The sequence below is a fragment of the Brachycentrus maculatus genome, unplaced genomic scaffold (assembly GCF_059751285.1).
Source record: "Brachycentrus maculatus isolate JH-2025_06_01 unplaced genomic scaffold, ASM5975128v1 h1tg000059l, whole genome shotgun sequence".
Classification (NCBI taxonomy): domain Eukaryota; kingdom Metazoa; phylum Arthropoda; class Insecta; order Trichoptera; family Brachycentridae; genus Brachycentrus; species Brachycentrus maculatus.
In genome coordinates this window covers 41323-64162 of record NW_028280813.1, presented here as the reverse complement: position 1 = coordinate 64162, position 22840 = coordinate 41323, and the positions used below count along the sequence as shown (strand labels likewise).

At 44.5% G+C, this 22840-nt stretch overlaps 2 protein-coding genes across 7 annotated transcripts in view; one reads left to right on the top strand and one right to left on the bottom strand.

Moving 5' to 3' along the window:
- LOC148311660 (uncharacterized) overlaps positions 1 to 3883 on the top strand; it is a 30126-nt gene extending 26243 nt beyond the window's left edge. For all 5 annotated transcript variants that reach the window (XM_088256197.1, XM_088256191.1, XM_088256193.1 and 2 more), the window contains exons 11-13: positions 1372 to 1542; positions 2687 to 2811; positions 3653 to 3883. In XM_088256197.1, coding sequence (XP_088112323.1) covers positions 1372 to 1542; positions 2687 to 2811; positions 3653 to 3792 — 436 coding nt within the window. In that variant the 3' untranslated portion in view covers positions 3793 to 3883. The remainder of the gene's footprint in view (positions 1 to 1371; positions 1543 to 2686; positions 2812 to 3652) is intronic.
- Positions 3884 to 8875: 4992 nt separating this feature from the next.
- On the bottom strand, positions 8876 to 22369 carry LOC148311659 (uncharacterized). 2 transcript variants are annotated; one of them, XR_015837207.1, is made up of 5 exons: positions 22151 to 22369; positions 13136 to 13267; positions 11951 to 12057; positions 11213 to 11566; positions 8876 to 11056 (listed from the first exon to the last, which is right to left on the bottom strand). XR_015837207.1 is itself a non-coding variant. In XM_088256198.1 (5 exons), exons 1-5 carry the CDS (start codon positions 22233 to 22235, stop codon positions 9816 to 9818), a joined length of 489 nt encoding a protein of 162 aa, XP_088112324.1. In that variant the 5' UTR covers positions 22236 to 22369; the 3' UTR covers positions 8876 to 9815. The 2 variants fall into 2 exon arrangements, 1 of the variants encoding a protein (XP_088112324.1); XM_088256198.1 differs by having other exon boundaries at positions 8876 to 9901; positions 11488 to 11566.
- Positions 22370 to 22840: the final 471 nt, after the last annotated feature.

Here is a 22840-nt window from a genome sequence, read left to right as displayed (position 1 = left end):
ACCTTCTACAAGTATCTAGCTTTGACACACACACTACAAGCACCTAGCCTTGACTTATATACAATTTATAAGCGTTTAGCCTTGACACACACCTTCTACAAGTATCTAGCTTTGACACACACACTACAAGCACCTAACCTTGACTTATATACAATTTATAAGCGTTTAGCCTTGACACACACCTTCTACAAGTATCTAGCTTTGACACACACTACAAGCACCTAGCCTTGACTTATATACAATTTATAAGCGTTTAGCCTTGACACACACCTTCTACAAGTATCTAGCTTTGACACACACACTACAAGCACCTAGCCTTGACTTATATACAATTTATAAGCGTTTAGCCTTGACACACACCTTCTACAAGTATCTAGCTTTGACACACACACTACAAGCACCTAGCCTTGACTTATATACAATTTATAAGCGTTTAGCCTTGACACACACCTTCTACAAGTATCTAGCTTTGACACACACACTACAAGCACCTAGCCTTGACTTATATACAATTTATAAGCGTTTAGCCTTGACACACACCTTCTACAAGTATCTAGCCTTGACACACGCTACAAGCACCTAGCTTTGACTTATATGCGAGTCATAAACATTTAGCCTTGACGCATACCTTCCACAAGCATTTAGCCTTGACGCACTCATGCCACAGGCATTTAGCCTCGCCACACACTTGTCACAAGCACCAGTCTCGACTTATATTTGCAAGTCACAACCATCTAACCTTGACACTAACCTCATCCGCACCCAATGGCGCATAGGGCACTGCATCGCATTGACACAGTTTTATCTCGATCTCTACTTACATGAAGGCAAGGTGATCACTCCTGCGCCTCAGGGTCCAGTCCAGGGTAATATTAAATATATATATAACAGTGTAAAATCACTAATATTTATTATGTTCTGCACTGCAGGTCCCGGGTTTGATTTCCAGGGAAGGATGAAAATAAAAATAAAAATATATAAAAAAAACCTTGACAAATACATGCCAAAATCATCTAGCCTTGACTTGTATACAAATCACGTGCCTAACGGTGTCGGGTTGTGGTCCCGTGGTTAGTGTCGCGGACTCTAAAGTCAGAGTTTCTCGGTTCGAACCCACTCTACCACAATTTGATACCTATTTCTAATAATGAGCCGCTCAGGCTCACAGAAATAGTATGAAATTGAAATATTTGTGCAAATAATAAAAATGCAAATATATCTCTTTTAAAAAAATATTATTCTCTATTCTCTCTATTCTCTATTCTCTCTATTCTCTATTCTCTCTGCCTACCCCTGCGGAGAAGCGGCGTGATGGTTAGTTAGTTAGTTAGTTAATAATAGTAAAAACAAAATATCCCCTCATGTATGCAGGTTGACCCTCTCGGAGCGGTTTGGCAAGATGGCCCAGTGGTCGGCCGACCGCAGCAGCCTCATGGAGAACATGCACATCACGCGGCGCGCGGCCGGCGAGGGCGGCGCGCTCAGCGTGCGCATCGAGCAGCGCACCGTCGCGGCGGGGGAAGAGCCGCCTCTCAGATTCGCGTAAGTATACGACCCAAACGTCCGTCTCTCTCTCCGGGCCACTGTCCCGAGATGCAGTATGTCTGGTCTGAGATCGGCGTAATCCAACTAGGTCATGCAACTGCAGGAAAGGGTGCTGATAGTATGGAGAATGAGTATGAGGGTGTGGTGACTCTGGTAGGTCCCTAAATGGTCAAGTTGACAACAGTGACATATCAGAGGCTGTAAGAGCAAGGTGATCACTCCTGCGCTTCAGACACCGGTCCAGGGTATTATCAAATAAACATTATAGTGTTAAATCGCTAATATTTATTTCGCCCCCCTCCCCCGGGAATCGAACCCGGATTCTTCAGCACGATAGCTAAACACGCTAACCATTACACCACGGAGGCTGACGGTACCCACTTAGTACCTACTTAGATTGGTAATATGAATACGCTTTGTTGAGTGAAAATTTCATCTTTTCTATAGCAAAAAAGGTAAAATCTTCAAATGATAATAAAGTCATACCAAAAAAATAAAAAATAGAGCCTAGTGATCTTTTAATTAATTTTTTGTTACGGTAACCTCTCTTCTTAGAATAAGCTCGTATAGTTATATTCTAATTTAAATTCATAAACAATGTTCTTTGAGTAGTTGGCAGTACACAACGGAGTCCTGGTTCCAACCCTAATGTATGGAAGTGAAGCATGGAGTTGGCAAAAGAAGGATGAAAGTAGACCTGAGTGCAGTCGAAATGCGATCTCTCAGAACAATGTGCGTATGATAGATGTTAGAATGGTGGAATAAGAACGGTAGAACAAATTAGAGGCGAATGTAGTCGGAAAAAAGAACAGAGAAAGACAGAGAAAAACTTGGCACTACCAGTCGTGCCAAGTTATCATAAAATTACCTGGGTATGCCAAATACTTGAAAGCGGTCAGGTTAGGAGTCTAAATAATCGGCGGGTATGTATGAGGAGAAGAATGTTTGCAAAGACAGAGTGGTGTGGCGTTCTATTCTCTCTGTCTACCTCTGCGGGTTCGTTAGTTAGTGTTCTTCGAGCGAGTGAACACCGCTCTCACTGCTGAGGAGTCTCCTGCTGTGAGCGGTCTTCTGATGAGCGAGCTATTCGAGCACGTCATCATACAATACCCTGACTGATGTGGTCTTCCTTGGTCCCCAGGCACTCCCCGGCCCCGGAGGGCCACTACCCGGAGGAGCTGCTGGCCTCGGCGCCTGTAGGTATGCCCTGCTGGGACGACGTGCGGGTCCGCTACGACTACTACAAGAAGATGGGCTACCTGCGAGGTAATATGCTAACAACACCTTCTTTGTTACTTTTTATTAACTTGTCCCTTACGGTGCGAAAATGTAAATATTCCTATATGTTGCTTTCATTGATCATATTATTTTTTGACATCTCATCAAAGATGAAGAAGAATATGGAAGTCTGGGCATTTACGGGGCTTACGACCGTCATAGGCTGGTTTAAGTGATCACTTTACACACGTGTAACATTCACCAATTCTACCCATTATTGACAACCACACTACTCAAATTCTTGGATGTTCTATATATATGAACCAATTTAGAAACCTTGTTCATGAATCACTAGAACTTCACTAGAGACATCTATTGGTGAGATGTAATGAATTTGAGTAGTGTGGTTGTCAATAATGGGTAGAATTGGCGAATGTTACACGTGTGTAAAGTGATCACTTAAACCAGCCTATGACGGTCGTAAGCCCCGTAAATGCCCAGACTTCCATATTCTTCTTCATCTTTGATGAGATGTCAAAAAAATAATATGAAAATAACTCCTGTAATTGGAGATAATCCAGATTTTGTGAACAAGTGTTTGGACACACTCAAAATGTTGTTCATTGATCATAGTTGAAGTTAAAATCAATTTTGTAATGTTAGCTCTGGTGAGTGCATATCTAAAAAAGAGAAGAAAAAAATACATCGCAAGTAGCTGCCGCAGCTGGCGTAGCGACACGACCACCCCGAATGACGACTTGAGATTGTCGGAAACAGTATCGTAAAGTGCGGCACGCACTCATACTCTGACAAATTTTTGTGTATTAGTGATTCTATCCCCGTTTTTTTTCTTACAAATAATCCTTACTCTCTCTCCCGGATATTCCAGGGCTGTCCCTGTCTGACTACGTGAAGTGGGAGGAGTGGTGGTACCGCTACCAGCAGTGGCTCAAGCAGGAGCGCAACTACGAGCGCTGGCTGCAGGGCGGGCGCAGCGGCGGCCACCGGCGCCGGCGCCAGCAGCACTAGTCCGCCCCCGCACCCCTACGCGCAACCAGGGCGCACTTCTAGAGAACCCAGCTCTACATCCACTGGACCGCCCCTGGAGTAGCTCCGCGGAGGTCTCGGCAGCGGCACTAGTCCGCCCCTGCACCCAACCAGCAGACATCCATCCGCTACTTGCTTCACTCTTCCCAGATAACCCAGACTCTCCATCCACTGGACCGCCCCTGGAGTAGCTCTGCTGAGGTCTTGGCAGCAGCACTAGTCCGCCCCTGCACCTTGTGCCCCCGCACCCCTACACACAACCAGGACACACCCATCCGCTACTTACTTACCCAGACTCTACATCCACTGGACCGCCCCTGGAGTAGCTCTGCGGAGGTCTTATAGGGTGTGCCGGACAGATACTGTAGGAAAGGATTCTTTTCTTTAATGTGTGGTGACTCAGGTAGGTCCCCGAACGGACGGCGGACCCCCCCAAGCCGTCAAATTGACAACAGTGACGTAGCGGAGACTTTAAAAGCCCTTGCACACTTGCAATCACTCTCTCTTCACCTGCCCGCTCTACCAAATGCATCAAAAGCAGACCTATAGCATTTAAAAATGGTCAAAATGGTATTTAGTCTAAAAAATATAGTGCCATTTACAGCGCACATTCTCCAATCGGAAAGATGGACTCTTTACACCGTCCGTGGACGCCATGCTCATCTCTACGAGTGTCCACTATCTGATTAACTAATCGACCCACTTCCCTCCAGGGTAGGCAGAGAATAGAACGCCACGCCCTCTGTCCCTGCAGACAATCTTCGCCTCTTCCATATTCGTGCGTCTCATACTTACCCGCAGATTATTCCCACTCCTGAGTATTTGAAATACTTGACCAAGCTTGACCTTCTTCTGCTTCTATTTTCGACTACATTCGCCTCGTAAATTTGTTTTAATAATCTTTCTTCACTTCCACACGCCCAAACCATCAGTATAACCAAACCATAGTGCTCATCTCAGCCTTGCACTCTTTCCTTATATCACCATTGGAACATCTACCATACATGGTCTTGCCGCACTGAGAGATGCATCCAGTCTACTCTCATCCTTCCCAAACCATCCCAAGCCGCCTTCCTTAGTTTGCTGGATAGTGCTCATCTCAGCCTTGCACCCTTTCCTTATATCACCATTGGAACATCTACCATACATGGTCTTGCCGCACTGAGAGATGGCATCCCGACTGCATCCAGTCTACTCTCATCCTTCCCAAACCATCCCAAGCCGCCTTCCTTAGTTTGCTGGATAGTGCTCATCTCAGCCTTGCACCCTTTCCTTATATCACCATTGGAACATCTACCATACATGGTCTTGCCGCACTGAGAGATGGCATCCCGACTGCATCCAGTCTACTCTCATCCTTCCCAAACCATCCCAAGCCGCCTTCCTTAGTTTGCTGGATAGTGCTCATCTCAGCCTTGCACCCTTTCCTTATATCACCATTGGAACATCTACCATACATGGTCTTGCCGCACCGAGAGATGGCATCCCGACTGCATCCAGTCTACTCTCATCCTTCCCAAACCATCCCAAGCCGCCTTCCTTAGTTTGCTGGATAGTGCTCATCTCAGCCTTGCACCCTTTCCTTATATCACCATTGGAACATCTACCATACATGGTCTTGCCGCACTTAGAGATGGCATCCCGACTGCATCCAGTCTACTCTCATCCTTCCCAAACCATCCCAAGCCGCCTTCCTTAGTTTGCTGGATAGTGCTCATCTCAGCCTTGCACCCTTTCCTTATATCACCATTGGAACATCTACCATACATGGTCTTGCCGCACTGAGAGATGGCATCCCGACTGCATCCAGTCTACTCTCATCCTTCCCAAACCATCCCAAGCCGCCTTCCTTAGTTTGCTGGATAGTGCTCATCTCAGCCTTGCACCCTTTCCTTATTGCAGCCTCACTAATACCTTCTTCCACATAAAGGGTTCAATTACCTCAGACGAAGAAGACCGCTTGACGTGACTTTAAGGGGCACGCGAACCGCTGATTGGGAACACCGCGGAAGGAGCGCAATATGTACATATATATCATACAATGTAAAAAAAAACTATTATTTTGCTTGATTTTTAGACTGTTGTATTTTTTATATGAATTTGTTTATATACGGCCGTACTGTGGGGACGCTGACTGCGCTTTTTTTCTTCAAACCCTTATCTGCACCCAAATGGTGCATAAGGCACTGCATCATATAAACGCTGTGTGATTTTGATCGTTAACACATGAAGGAAAGGTGATCAGCACTCCGCTTCAGGCACCAGTCCAGGGTAATATTGAATAAATATTACAGTGAAAAAAAAAATTTTAAAATTATATGCCCCCCCCCCTGGGAATCGAACCCAGGACCTCCAGAACGGTAGCCGAGTGCTGAATTTCTAGTGTCGGATTGTGAAAATTTTTCTTTCTCTCTCTCTAACCCTTATCCACATCCAATGGTGCATAGGGCACTAAATCGTATTGGCGCAGTGTTATCTCGATTGTTGCTTACATGAAGGCAAGGTAATCACTCCTGCGCTTCAGAGACCAGTCCACGGTTATAATAAATATATATTAGCGTTTAAAATCACTAATATTTATTTTCACCTTCCCCACTGGGAATCGAACCCGGGACCTCCAGCACGGTAGCGAAACACGCTAACCATATTACACCACGGAAGTGGACAGTTTTGTGAAAATTTACTTATGAATTATTTAAACTAATCAGTGTCGAATCGGGAATGTCAGTTACCCCCCTTGCGCCTAGTACGGCAGCTCCATTTCAAAATTAGCCTACAAAGAGTAAAATTATATTTCCCTAGTGTGTATATGATAAATGTTAGTTAAATATATATGTATGTCATTTCTATATTTTGACTCGGCCACGCAAAGGCAAGGTGGACAGATCTGCGCTTCAGGTACCAGTCCAGGGTAACGTTGAACAAATATCAAAGTTATAAATTACTAGTATTTTTTTTAACCTTCGGCTCGGTAGCTAGACGCGCTAACCACTGCGCTACGGAGGCGGTCTAATACAGGAATGACATTTGTTTTAAATGTTATACAGTATTGTCGTTATAGCGAGTGCAACTCTTAGTTATTAAGTTTATATGAGATTAGTATGAGATATACTTATGTATCTAGTAACAGTTCAATTGAATTATCTAGGCAATGAAGGCTTCGTTGCCGACCTTGTTAGACCATCAGTCTGATGAAGTCGGCAAATGAGGCTTTGTTGCCGGTCTCATTAGACCACTAGTCTGATGAAGTCGGCAAATGAGGCTTTGTTGCCGACCGTATCAGACCTGATGAACTCGGCAAATGATGCTTTGTTGCCGACCGTATCAGACCTGATGAACTCGGCAAATGAGGCTTTGTTGCCGACCTCATCAGACCAATTGTACAATGATGTCGGCAACGACTAAACTGGTAGAATAAAATATGAAATAAAACCTATGTTGATGTTTATAAATTAAAACTGTTCTCATTAAAATTTCATCGTTTTTAAATTGATAGCTATCAACTATGTAAACATAATTGATAACTATCAACTATGAAAATATAATTGATATTCGTCAACTATGTAAATATAATTGATAACTATCAACTGTGTCAATATGATTGATAACCATCATCTATGTTAATATAATCGATAACTATCAACTATATTAATATAATGGATAACTTTCAACCATGTTAATATTATTGATAACTTTCAACCATGTTAATATTATTGAGAACTTTCAACCATGTTCATATAATTGATAACTTTCAACTATGTTACAACTATCAACTAGAACTCTCATATGTTCTCATTACATCGGTATGCTTCCGCACTGATGATATGAAGGTCTTTTTTTATTATTTATTTTAATAAATATTATTTTAGGTGTATTTAAGCTGTACATACGAATGAACTCTGTTGTATTTTTAAGGAATCTCATACAAAATAAATACTTTAAAAAAATTACATCTTTTATTTTTTTAAATATAACATGCACTGCGAGTGTGTCCGAACTTTTGTTGAATAATGCCAGATTCACAAATGTGGAAGTTTTTCATATCAAGGTTTTTATTGTACTCTCAATATAGATGAAGACGTTTATTGGGATGGGAACACGGAAAATCTGGGCATTGCATTGGCTGGTTTGAGTGATCACTCAACACACTGTGTAGCGTTCACCTTTGGTAAAAATATGCCTTTTTGAAAACAGTTTTTTTTTTACCATAATGGCAGCGCCATCTGTTGAATATAACAAAAATAATAAATATTACTCGTTTTAGGTAGAAACCTATGATTGACAATTTAGCTATGGAAATTTTGTGAAAAACGAGCAATATTTATTATTGCTGTTATATTCAACAGATGGCGCTGCCATTATGGTAAAAAAACTTCAAAAAGGCATGTTTTTACCAAAGGTGTAGATAATTGTTACATATTGATGCATATTCGAAAGTAATGCTGTGTCAAAATTTCAGAGCAATCTGTGGATAACTTAAGGAGATTTAAGATTTAGAACAAAGGAACACTTACATTTTTATTTATATGGATGGAATATTCAAACTGAATTTGTGTCAAAATTTCAAAGCAATTTGTGAATAAGAGAGATCATAATTTATTTATTTATATCTTCGAAACCTCATCCGCACCCCAATGGTGCATAGGGCACTTCAGCATATAAACGCAGTGTCATCTTGATCATTAACATATGAAGGAAAGGTTATCAGCCCTCCGCTTCAGGTACCAGTCCAGGGTAATATTGAATAAATATTAGAGTGAAAAAATCACTTGTATTTATTTGACCCCCCCTGGGAATCGAATCCGGGACCTCCAGAACGGTAGCTGAGCGTGCTGACCACCACGAAAGTGGACAAAATTTATTTATCCATTTTTAATTAATGTAGTTAATACCACTATTTCTTAAAATCTACTGTGACACGTGTTTCCATGCATTCCGCATCATTTTCATGAAAATGATGCGGAATGCATGGAAACACGTGTCACAGTAGATTTTAAGAAATAGTGGTATTTACTAAGTAAAATTTATTTAAATAAATTATTTCAAAATACATTTGGTTTAGTACGATAATGTATTTATTTATATTATTTTCTATATGTGGAGGTCCTCACCAAAACGTTACATTTCCATTATAAATGATTTTAAGTAATCAGGAATTCCAGCTTGTAAAATTGTTACGTTTTGGTGCGATTTAATGACTTCATATTGGTTTAACACAGGATTGGTCACGTTTTGTCCATACTTTAATTAAGTTTTCCATAGAATACAGTCAACAGAACAGATTTGCATTTAACCTTTTCACCGCGTCAACTTTGTTCCTGAGAGACGCCCGTACGCGGCGGTATTTCGCCGTTTTTAAAATGATTACTTTTATCATGTATTTAGTTAAGAAACGATTTATTTTCCTAAAAAAAAACGTTCAATGGGATTCATTGTGCCTTTTTGGTACTCTATAATACACTTGTGTCACATTATTCTTGAAATATATCGTAATATAAACAAATAAGATCGTAACATAAATAAATCAAAGCACGCATCGTGCGTCACTCTTACCCACTGGCGATGCGTAGCGTAGAGAGTGAGACAGATATAGGGCATGATTATGGCGCGGACTAATTACCGACCGCGAGAAAAATCAGGGATCTGTTCTTTTATTTATCCTTGTGATGTTACAAATTATTAGTCAGATATTTCAACAGATGTCATAAGGCCAAGGATTGACGTATTATTTTATTCAAAGTTCCACACCATGAAAAAATCCCTCCAAGTTTAACTGAGGTTGGAAACTTGGAGCAAAGTAAAAACACATACGGTTATGTCAGCCGCGTATGGGGCATGTTTTATTAAAACACATACGGTTATGCGAGCCGCGTGGATCCGGTTAAAGGATGTTTTTGTGCAATATTGGAAATGTAACATTTTGGTGAGGAACTCCACATATAAAGGAATGACAAGGGTGTATAAAAATATTCATCAGGATTTGTTTAAGATCAAAAAATTGCTAATTATTTTCCGCACCCGCCTCCCGGGCACTTCTTTTTCGGGGCTTTATAGCCGCCAGAGCTGCCCGCCCCGCAAAGAGGAAGATATTCTGAAAAAATAACATACATTACATACCTATCACATGACTAAAGAGTCCACGCATTTGTGGGAGCCTGGCTGTGACAGGGGTATGGGATTTCCCATGCCTCGGGCAAATTTCACAATAATTATTTATTAAAAATATGTAAAAATAAAGTTGTTTATTACACGCAATCAAATACGACATTATGTTTCACACAGAACAGATATGGGGTGGATGAAATTCCCATCCGTGACAGCAGTACTTTGCGATCCAAAAATGCCATCCAAATTAAAGGGAAAAGTCTATCAATCAATTGTCAGACCCGCACTCCTATACGGCTCCGATTGCTGGACGATGTACAGCACCTACTCTAGGCAACTAGAAGCTGCTGAAATGCGAATGCTTAGGTGCTCAGCTGGAGTGTCCCTTGGAGACAAAATGAAGAGTTGACGCATTCGTGGGAGCCTGGCTGTAACAGCCATCAATAGTAAGGTAGGGGAAAGGCAATTGGAGGTGGTATGGGCACATAGGGCGCAGAGACCCTGATCATATTGTGAACCAGGCAATCGCCATAGAAAGGCATCTGGAGGAAGACCAGAGAATCCATGGATGCTGCAGAGAGATAACACGATCCCAAGGCATGGCCTAGGTGACGTTGTATATGACAGAAGGACCTACAGCCTGAGGACGAGGAGAGCTGACTCCAATGTCTGCTAAGACGATAAGTTGGGATGGAGCCAGGAAGAAGACTTGTAGTATTGCATTGTAGATCTAGGTTTGGGAAGAGGCGTGCCAACTTTATTGCCTCTAACTTATAAAACTCTGACTTGAGTGAATTCTTGCTAAATTAGGGGTCATCTATGTAGAGAATATATGGATACACATTTCTTGAATGTTTTTCGCAGATATTTTGTGGCACATTTTATAAACTTTATAATGTTACGGCGCAATAATTCTAGCAACATGAACTATGACCCTGTGCGCCCGCTAGGGGCAGGGCGGGGTGTACGCGGGAAATGTTCACGTTATCCCTTATGAGATTGAGGTAGGGTGGACTGCACACACTTGTCATTGTACTGTCATGGCGACCTGTTGAATAAACCGATTGCATCCTAATTACGAGTTATTATTACCTATACCCGAGCCCCGTAATAATAAAATAAAACGACTTTGTTTTAACCACTTTTTATTGGTACACTTTATCCAACCGGTTTCGACAAGAACCTTGGCATCATCAGGGTTTATGTACTAATTCTAAAACATTGAAATACTCATAGTTAGGTTATAGTTAATTACCCTTCCCTTACGATACCAAAAACGTCCACGCACTCCGTACACCATATGAAAATATAATAAAAACAACAATTAGTAGTTTTTAAATTATATTTTTTTAATCATATTTTCATATGTTGTACGGAGTGCGTGTAAGTTTTTGGTATCGTAAGGGAAGGGTAATTAACTATAACCTAACTATGGGTATTTCAATGTTTTCGAATTAGTACATAAACCCTGATGATGCCAAGGTTCTCGTCGAAACCGGTTGGATAAAGTGTACCAATAAAAAGTGGTTAAAACTAAGTTGCTTTAGTTTATAAAGGATACATATTTCTTACCCGATCTTGCTCCTAGCCTGTTGCCTGCTCCGGATCCGGAATTTCTTTCTATATATTCCTGTCTTTTCTTCGCTTGCCGCTGTAACACACAAACACAATGCAGTTATTCATTTACTTAACCATTAGTGTGCTGAGAATCGATATATATATATATATATATATATATATATATATATATATATATATATATATATACTCTGGTATACTTGTAAAACCATTATAAAGTTCAAGTGTTCCCGATTCAGACCTGGTTAGCCGTTAGAGTGCTGAAAATTGACGATTCGACTCTGGTATACTTTGACAAAAGCGCGGCCGGGAGCTTGTGTGGCAGTGTGTACAAATAAACAAATTAAACTTATTTTCGGTAAAAAATACGAAAACATTTTTTGTAATGACCTATTTTTTTCGCCCTAACAATGTCGGATTTTTCCAATAGTGATGTCAGAATAATAATGGCCAATACCTCTTCTTCTACGACCTTGTACTTCTTGGCCGCCTCCTCCATTTCCTTTTGCTGCCTCAGGCGGGCGGCTTCCATGGCCTCCATCTTCTTCAGCTGGATATCGGGGTCTGGAAACACAACGCAGCATCAGCCAATCAGTGCTCAACAGTCCCATCGCTATTCACAGATGGCGTCGGGCCTAGCCGACTAACCATCATACCACTTCTCCGCGCGCAGAGAGGATGGAACGCCACAACTCACATCACACAGTCATAGATTTTGGCAATTTTCCAGCGAGTGTTTTGGCCAAGAATTTTCACTCATGAATTACATGAAATTATAGTAACTTTAAACATAAAGAGTAAATCCACTCACGAGTAGGCATAGTCTATGAAACTTAAAAAGTTGAAGCCTGAGTAGGGTCATGATAAGCGGTGTTGCATAAGCCGTAGCCAGATTTCAAAGTCACTTGGACGTTGAAATCCCATGAATTCCGTGGTCTTTCCTCTAGATAACATTCGAGGAAGATCCATTTCTATTGCCTGGTAATTTTGGATATATCGCTCGCTCCTTTCAAGAACGTCATAAATAAAAAATTGACAATTTTCAGTTGTGAATGTTTTCGGTATGCCCAGAAAATGTACTATATCCCAGCAAAAGCGGCATATTTTTAACTTAATATTTACCCGCTACAGGGCAGAAAGTGTTGTTTTTGCATTTTTAAGAAAAGGTATTGTTTAATTATTTTTTTAAATATCCTAAATATTTTTTAAATGGAGAAAAAACCTTCAGGTTTCACGTAAAAAGATCTGTTGCACAGTAAAAATTTCAATAAGTGGCTTGATATTTATTTTTAATACATTGTAACATATTTTTAAACATTAAAAACGTTCTCCTGAAAAATCAAGTTTTTTTTATTTATGACGTTCTTGAAAGGAGTGAGCGATATGTGATTTTTTCACTCTAATATTTATTCAATATTACCCTGGACTGGTACCTGAAGCGGTGTGCTGATCACCTTTCCTTCATGTGTTAATGATGAAGCAATCACTGCGTTTATATGAATGCAGTGACCTATGCACCATTGGGTGCGGATAAGGGGGTTATATATTAAAAAAAATCTAAAAAGGTGGGAGTTAGGGAAGTTCTTGAAAGGAGTGAGCGATATTACCCAAATAAATAAAAATAATACTTTAAAATACTTACTCTTGTGGTGGAGGGCCTCTTCCCTTTTATCCTGCCATTGGTCCACCTTTGGGCGCAGTTGGCTGTACAGCCACAGCGCCAGGAATGCCACCCCGAGCGCCCACCAGCCGTAGGCCGCCAACAGCTGCAACCCTGAGCACAAAAATATACAAGCTTCAATCAATTGTATTACAAATTCTCATGTGTGTGTATATAGCGGGTTGGCATGTGGCTGCATCATAGAATGCTACGCATTCCATGGACTGATATATGGTCAGTAACGTAAATGTAGTAATCCGCCTCCGTAGTGTAATGGTCAGCACGCTCGGCTACCGTTCTGGAGGTCCCGGGTTCGATTCCCAGGGGAAGGGTCAAATAAATATAAGTGATTTTTTTTCACTGTAATATTTATTCAATATAACTGTAACCGGCGTGGGTTACGTGCGATGACTCTCAAAAATGTACACGCCTGGCCTTCTTCGGAATCTCCCAACTATGCCACCGTTGTAAGGGGTGACGTTCCAGACGGCCCTGCCGTACCGAGTTACCGAGTAAGCTGGATACGGATGGAGGTGAATGGATGTATGAGCCGGGAAGAGCGGCACTGGACCGACAAGTCAACCTCAATAGCCCTGATAAGGGCTTTCCGAAACTGGTCCGTGAATCGGTATAATGAGGCGAAGCGGTCCAGGCTGGCGGCGCGGCGAGTCGTCCAAGGAGCGGGAGCGGAGAAATGAAACACAGGTTTCAACAGTCACACCAGAACTAGTTTATTCTCTCAAAATGCGCCCTCTATATACCCGGCCGTGATCGCGTACCGCCCGACAGTGGGAAAGTACAGCCAATCAGCGGCCGGGGGAGAGAGACAGCCATATCTCTGTCTCTCTCTAATGGGCACCGGACGGGCTACACTTTTATACCGTACCGGTGCCGTTCCAACAGTTCAACAATTACAAGTCATATTTATGCTATATAATATCCGTAATATCTATTTATTCTACATATTTATTTACTCATCCTTACTTATATCTAATACATTCCTAAAATACATGTAAAATCGGTACAATTCCTAGAGGCCCTTCTTCGGGCCGCGTTCCGACGGGCGACCGTCTCGCCCGCCGCCAGGCGGCTGGAATTCCTTTTCAGGGCCGCCGCACGGGGTGTGCGATCTGTCCGTAACACTCCCCCCGTGCAGCTGGCCTGCACCAAAATTCCCTGGGACTGATTGCACGTTCTTCTCCCTTATCACGCCGATGGTGATGATTGTGGCCCGTTCAGCGTGGTCTCTCGGCAGCATCCTCGCGTCACCAGAGACACCAGGCCGCGACTCGCCCTGATGGAGTCGCCTTCCGGGTCACAACGCCAGACTGGAGAAGTCTGGGCTTGAGGTGATGCTTCACGTCACGTCCAGTGATCAGCATCCTTGTCATCCTTCCAGAGTCATCCGGCCGCATCCATACTCGGGCGGAGACATCTGGCTGCGACTTGTCATCTAAGTCGCCTTGGTTTTCATATTACATTTGCCAGGCTGGCATCGCCTGGGCTTGAGTTGATGCTCCGCGTCACATCATGTGATCACCCGGCAGCATCCTTGTACGGCCAAAGTCATCCGGCCACATCCATAATCGGGCGGAGACGTTTGGCTGCGACTCGTCCTTCGTGAAGTCGCCTTGATTCCCCAGCATCCTTACCAGAGTCATCCGGCCGCAACCTTGTTCGGGCGGAGACGTCCGGCTACGACTTGTCCTAAGTCGCCTAAGTTCCGGAATTCTCACCGGAACCGCATGTGCCAGGCTGGCGTCGCCTGGGCTTCAATTGATGCTCCGCGTCACATCCTTGTGATCACCCGGCAGCATCTTCGTACGACCAGAGTCGTCCAGCCGCAATCGTTCGGGTGGAGACGTCTGGCTGCGACTTATCCTGAGTTTCCTAAGTCGCCTACTCCGGTATTCCCACCGGAACCGCAGGGGCCAGGCTGGCGTCGCCTGGACTTTGAAGTGATGCTCCGCGTCACGTACATATAGTGATCACCCGGCAGCATCCATGCCAGAGTCATCCGGCCGCAACCTCGTTTGGGCGGAGACGTCTGGCTGCGACTTATCTTAGTTTCCTAAGTCGCCTAAGTTCCAGAATCCTCACCGGAACCGCGAGTGCCAGGCAAGCGTCACCTGGGCTTGAATTGATGCTCCGCGTCACATCTTTGTGATCACCCGGCAGCATCCTTGCCAGAGTCGTCCGGCCGCAACCATTCGGGCGGAGACATCTGGCTGCGACTTGTCTTAAGTTTCCTAAGTCGCCTAAGCTCCGAACTTCCCGTCGGAACCGCATTACATATGCCAGGCTAGAATCGCCTGGGCTTGAAGTGATGCTCCGCGTCACGTGCATAGTGATCACCAGCATCCTTGTTCGGCCAGAGTTGCCAGCCGCAATCGTTCGGGTGGAGACGTCTGGCTGCGACTTATCTTAGTTTCCTAAGTCGCCTAAGTTCCGGAATCCTCACCGGAACCGCAAGTGCCAGGCAAGCGTCGCCTGGGCTTGAATTGATGCTCCGCGTCACATCCTGTGATCACCCGGCAGCATCCATGTACGACCAGAGTCGTCCAGCCGCAATCGTTCGGATGGAGACGTCTGGCTGCGACTTATCTTAGTTTCCTAAGTCGCCTAAGTTCCGGAACTCTCATCGGAACCGCAGGTGCCAGGCAAGCGTCGCCTGGGCTTGAAGTGATGCTCCGCGTCACGTGCTTGTGATCACCCGGCAGCATCCATGTGTGGCCATGAGTCATCCAGCCGCAATCATTCAGGTGGAGACATCTGGCCGCGACTTTTCCTTAATGTCGCCTTGGTTCCGAACTACCCGTCGGAACCGCATAAGTTTCCTGGCCGTCAGGCCACGACCCCTCTGCGAGTCGCATTGGTTCCGAACTACCCGTCGGAACTGCATAAGTTTCCTGGCCATCAGGCCACGACCCTTCTGTGAGTCGCCTTGGTTCCGAACTTCCCGTCGGAACCGTATGAAGTGTGCTACCGGGCCGCGACTTGTCCGAGAGTCGTTCCGGATTTCCCATCGGAACCGCATCAGGCGGCAAATCGTCTCGGGCCCGCAGCGACCCCGCCTTCCCATGATTAGGCGGTTGCTGCGTGGTAGCCTTCGCCGTTCTTGCACGCGTATTCGCCGCGCGGCTTCTTTCCTTTGATACTCCCAAGGAGTCGATTGCGCACATTTGCGCCTGTAGTACTCCGCTCGCGGAGTCATTCCCCTTCACTTTGGGGCGTCCGTACGTGACCGGTCCCAGTGCGGTCACTATAGTCAGCTGACCGTCCCTTTGAAGCACTGGGGTGTCGATCGGGAACATTAGAGACGCGTTGTCGAGGCCGATAAGCAACTGCGGCTTGATAACGCCTCCGGTCTGCGCGAGCGCGCCACCTTCACGAACAAGATCCAAGTCCTTAATGGTCCTCGCCCTGATCTCGAATTCCCCGTTTTGTTCATTTTCCAAAGTCACCGTTACACGCTGTGACCTGTATGTGTTGCCTCGTCCACACGCGCCTTTGATCGTCAGATTCCTTGCTATCCCCGTAGCACCTATCGCGCGGGCGACACCCTCCTCGAGGAGGGTCACAGACGCAGCCTCGTCCAACAAGGCGAACACTTTTGCGGTCCCCCGCGGTCCCTTCAAAGTAACCGGCAGCACTTTGAATGTGACCGGGACCTCACAGTCATTTGTCCACAGCACCTGCGCACTGTCCACAGCGTCCTCACTTTCATCTTCCACAACACTGTCCGTGCGGAAGGAGTGCAGGATCCTATTGTGGTGTTTTCCGCATACATCACAACTTCTCGCTTCACAATTTGGCACCTTGTGCCCTGATTCCAAACACTGGTAACACAGTTTGGACGACCGCACAAAGTCCCAGCGGTCATCCACGGTTTTCTTCTCGAACCGTTTGCATCGGCGTATGTTATGCCCGTTGGCCTTACAAAATACGCATTCCTTATCACTTGTTGTGTCGCGCGTCGCAAACACGTGATACCTCGGCTCGACGCGTCGAGCGTTCTCGCGGCGGGCGGGCTCGGCGCACTTGTCGCGCTGACCCGCGCGCTCCTTGTCTCTGTTCCTCGCCACCATTCTGAACAGACCTCCGTGGCGCGTGATGCCGGCGGTGATCTCGTCAAGCCAAGCGGCGAGATCGTAGATACTGCTCCTCGTTTCGCGGCGGCGATCGCGGAACCAATCCCACCGGAGTTGCGTCGGCATCTTGGCAACCATCTCCGCTAGCAGCTGCGGGTTGTCGAGATAGCAAGCGTCCATCCCGTCCACGGTGGTGATGACGTTGCGTATCGAAACCGCAAAATCCACGACTGCTTCATCCGCGGGGTGGTCGGCGAGACTCGGCATCCTCCGGGCGTCTTCCAGTATCTGCGCGATGATGAGTGTCGGGCTGCCGAAGGCGTCCTCCAGCGTCCGCAATATTTCCGACACGTTGCGCGGATACAGTAGCAGGCCTGCTACCATGTGACGCGCACGCCCTTCCAGTGCGCGCGCCAATCTTCCGATGTTGTCAGCGTCCCCTATCCCCCATCTCTCAGTAGATTGGAGATATGCCGCGTTGAAGCGGCGCCATTCCCTCGGGTCTCCGCTGAACTTAGGCAACTCCGGCGGCTGCCCCGACCATCGAAAGTAGTCCCCGCCTCGGGGTGAGGGCTCCGCGTAGATTCCTCTTCCGTCATCTCTGCGGTGCCGTTCGTCCGGTCGAGCTCTGTCGACCCATTCGCGTACCGGGTAGCGATCGCGTTCGTCCGGTGCGCGCCAACGCAAGCCAGAGGTTTCCATACGCCTCGGCTCCGCGTTGCCAGTAGGCGCCGGGCCATATCCCCCGGGCGCTTCTCCTCTGTGGCCGGTCAGTTCGTCCCGCGATTCCCCAGCGAATCGCGTAGGTTCCGGATCCAACACCGGAACCGGTAGAGCTGCGGCCGATGTCCTGAATTCCCTTCTGGGCTGATTGGCGGCGTCGTCTTGCCGCGTTCGTAGGTGGGTGGATTGTTCGACACCCGGTCGTGACTCCTCCATGAGTCTTTCCGTGCGGGGCGCCGAAACTGTGACGCCACCCGCGATAACCTCCCCCCCTGGGGAGCTTACGTTAGCTGCTGTCCACTGTGACAGGAGCTCACGGAGTTGCTGGAACTGCCTCTCGTTGCTGGCGGCTAGCTCCGCCATCTGGCGGCGCAAGTCGCTACTCGCATCAGTTCGGACTGAACTGACCGAGTCCCGATCCTCCTCACGGCGCTGCTCTTCGGGCTCCATGGCGATGTTGCGTCCCGACCTCAGGGATGCAGGCATCGTAGCTGGAGACTGCGTTGAAGGATCCGGCTCGAAGGACCAAAATGTAACCGGCGTGGGTTACGTGCGATGACTCTCAAAAATGTACACGCCTGGCCTTCTTCGGAATCTCCCAACTATGCCACCGTTGTAAGGGGTGACGTTCCAGACGGCCCTGCCGTACCGAGTTACCGAGTAAGCTGGATACGGATGGAGGTGAATGGATGTATGAGCCGGGAAGAGCGGCACTGGACCGACAAGTCAACCTCAATAGCCCTGATAAGGGCTTTCCGAAACTGGTCCGTGAATCGGTATAATGAGGCGAAGCGGTCCAGGCTGGCGGCGCGGCGAGTCGTCCAAGGAGCGGGAGCGGAGAAATGAAACACAGGTTTCAACAGTCACACCAGAACTAGTTTATTCTCTCAAAATGCGCCCTCTATATACCCGGCCGTGATCGCGTACCGCCCGACAGTGGGAAAGTACAGCCAATCAGCGGCCGGGGGAGAGAGACAGCCATATCTCTGTCTCTCTCTAATGGGCACCGGACGGGCTACACTTTTATACCGTACCGGTGCCGTTCCAACAGTTCAACAATTACAAGTCATATTTATGCTATATAATATCCGTAATATCTATTTATTCTACATATTTATTTACTCATCCTTACTTATATCTAATACATTCCTAAAATACATGTAAAATCGGTACAATTCCTAGAGGCCCTTCTTCGGGCCGCGTTCCGACGGGCGACCGTCTCGCCCGCCGCCAGGCGGCTGGAATTCCTTTTCAGGGCCGCCGCACGGGGTGTGCGATCTGTCCGTAACAATAACCCTGGACTGGTACCTGAAGCGGAGGGCTGATCACCTTTCCTTCATGTGTAAACCATCAAGATAACACTGCGTTTATATGAAGCAGTGCCCTATGCACCATTGGGGTGCGGATAAGGGTTTTATTTTTATTATTATTAACGTAAATGTGCTCCAAAGAGCAAGAGTAGGGAGACAGTTGCTGGCTGATATCAAGGTCCGGAAGGTGTCCTATCCGGGGCATGTGCTGAGAGGAGACAAGTACGAGCTATTGCACCTAGTGGAGGGTCCACGAGGTGTGAGCAGGAGGCAGATCTCCTGGCTCCGGAATAGACCGGATTGGGCGGGGAGCAGGACTGTCTAGAGCTTTTTTTTTTTTTTTTAAGATGGGAATTGCATTTATTATTTACCTTGCTTATTATGTACAAGGTTTATAGATCATGTAGTGGATTGTTTCTTCTAGCTAATTAAATATGTTTTTATTTGAATCTGTGTTGGGAACAGGAGGGATAATCTAGTGTGTTTTAATTTTTAATTATGTATTCCGTATTTCACAATTTTAGAAGCATTGTAAACTCTAAAAAATAGTCTTCCCCTCCGAGGTATCATTCCCTATACAATGCTAATATATTCAAATAATAAAATACCAAACAGTAAACAAAACGGTGCGAGCGGTATGAAAAATATTCCAATACGTGAAATGACTCAAACTAAACTGGAGATTGAGATCGCATAAAAACTCTAGATTTCTGGCGACGCCTTTACAAGCGGCACACTAGCCAATCCGGACAAGGCATCTCAAATAACGTCAACAGACTGTCGCCTAGCACCCAGGTAGCAGATTACCCTGCAACGCGTTTTATTTCACGCTGATAACAAACCCGTATATTGCCGTTTCCCGCCGATAACCGACAGTGGACAAAAACGGCATTTGCCGTGTCCCGCAGTTGACCGACAGTCCGCGAAAAACGGCAAATGCCGTGTCCCGCCGACAACGTGTTAACACACTAAATAAGAAGGGAAAGATATTTCCACCCGTTGGATGGATTTATGCGTCCTTAATGACGGGAAGGGTATTTCTACCTTCTGCGCCGGCCTCGTTTCAAAGGCAGAAAAGATGGAATCATTCAATGTTTTTATATGAATATTATGTACCAATCTCTTTGTTAAAGTCTTAACTATATATACGTAACTATAAAATCCCGTTGCCAGCGCTCCGAGAGCGTAAAAACACCCGTCTGAAGTGTGTTAATACTATGCATGCTTAAATTGTGTATTTGATGTGTATTTGATGAGGCATTTTTATCGATTGTTGCGCGGTATGATCGATAATCCTGAAATTATCCGGAGCATCGGTCTGTATGTTCCCGATAGTTACCTAAAACAGCGTCGGCATAGATTGTTTCACATTCCTATACACAGAACCAACCTGCCGATGGTTATGCCTGTAGGAAGAGCTACCGCTATGTTGAACAATATCACATTGGATATTGATCTGTTCCATGTGTCCGAAGGAGTTTTCCGAAGCGGGATTCTTCCACACCTTTAAGTCTTCTTGCTTACTTTTAATATATACGCCTTGAATATTGTTTGTTATGTATATATTATTTTTTTTTTGAATAAATTGAATTGAATTGAATTGAATTGAATTTAAATTCAAGTGTCGCCGCATGTAAGCAATTATTAGCGGCCATGATAATCACGTCATACGTCTAGCACTAGAATTTGGGACATGGTGCCGTCCTGCTTGTAGACTGCAACACTCGTTAAAGGAGATAAATTACTCATTATAAGAGCTTCCACTGTACATTCAAGTTTCTAGAATAAAATTATATCAAATTAAACTTTTGAGTTTAAGTTTTATGTTTTATGGTTTACCATTTACCATAACTGTTTTTATTTAGCATTTTTGGTAAAATTAGAATTTTTCTTAATAATAATCGTCTATAATTATAATATCTATATATATAATATCGTTAATTCTTAGTAATAATCGTCGGGTATGTATGAGGAGATGCATGAATGTAGAAGAGGTAAAGAATGTTTGCAAGGACAGAGTGGTGTGGCGCTCTATTCTCTCTGCCTACCCCTGCAGTGAAGCGGCGCGATGGTTAGTTAGTTAGTTAGTTTTTAGAATTTTTCTTACCGTTGTACATTTTACGATAGATTAAGGTAAAGTTTAAACAAATCCCGTAATCTAGGGTTAACACGTTGTTGTCGGGACACGGCATTTGCCGTTTTTCGCGGACTGTCGGTCAACTGCGGGACACGGCAAATGCCGTTTTTGTCCACTGTCGGTTATCGGCAGGAAACGGCAATATACGGGTTTGTTATCAGCGTGAAATAAAACGCGTTGAAGGGTAATCTGCTCCCTGGGTGCTGGGTGACAGTCTGCTGACGTTATTTGAGATGCCTTGTCCGGATTGGCTAGTGTGTCGCTTGTAAAGGCTTCGCCAGAAATCTAGAGTTTTTATGCGATCTCAATCTCCAGTTTAATTTGAGTTATTTCACATATTGGACTATTTTTCATACCGCTCGCACTGTTTTGTTTACTGTTTGGTATTTTATTATTTGAATATATTAGCATTGTATAGGGAATGATACCTCGGAGGGGAAGACTATTTTTTAGAGTTTACTATGCTTCTAAAATTGTAAATACGGAATACTTAATTAAAAATTATGATTATAATTTATTTTTGATGATCAAATGTCATATATGATTTCTTTGAAAATTTCAATCGAAAATATTATTTGCTTTAGAAATTGTGTCAATTTTAAGCGATATATTTTTGCGCTAATCGCGAAAAACATACGCCAAAGGCTAGAGTCTATTGTTTGAAGCGCCCGACTACAATGTGTTAAGTTAATTTACATATTTTTATGCAAATGAATAATTAATAACCAATTCTCACCTATTTCAAAAGGATTGAAGAACGGCAAGACTTTTCCCGGATCTTCGTTCACATGGTTTATCTGTTCCTCGTCGACTTTCTGCATTTTTTTAAATATTTAAAACGCGCAAGGCTATAAAATAAAAATGCCACAATACTCAAATGACGCAACGGAACGAGCCCACACAATAATGGGATTCATACCACGACTTCCCGAGCGTAAAATGAAGAACATCTGTCAAAACAAATGTCAAAAAATGAACGTCATTCGTTCATAGAAAAGGAAAGTGAAATTCCATAGATAAATAGAAATTCCTATTATTCATGCGTCATTTTTTAGCGTTGGAACATGGCTGCATATACATTGATAAACTATACGTTTTAAAGAAAATATTTCGATTTTATACATTTAGTCAGCTAGATCAGGTTCCAACCAGACGTGAGAAAATTGTGTGCAAAGATGGATTCGTGTGGCGTTCTATTCTCGTGATGGTTAGTTAGTTAATTAGTCTAAACGCGAAATATTTAAAATATTTATAGCATTTACTTTGTGGTTAGTCATTTTTACTTTTAAATAAAAAAATACATAAATGTTATTAATTTTAGTATATAACCAGTCACCGAGATTTTTATGTCTACCGGTTTCTAAATGGACCCGTCTCTTCGTCAGGACAATCACTACCACAATGTATGCAAACAATACTACCCTCA

Bases quoted from the DNA above. Each gene is read 5' to 3' on its own strand.
- LOC148311659 (XM_088256198.1), bottom strand. From the start codon at position 22,235: ATGCAGAAAGTCGACGAGGAACAGATAAACCATGTGAACGAAGATCCG. The intron at 12,058-13,135 runs GTAAGTATTTTA...TTGTGTTTCCAG, and splicing joins AGAGGCCCTCCACCACAAGA to ACCCCGATATCCAGCTGAAG. The intron at 11,567-11,950 runs GTATTGGCCATT...TGTGTGTTACAG, and splicing joins ACAAGGTCGTAGAAGAAGAG to CGGCAAGCGAAGAAAAGACA.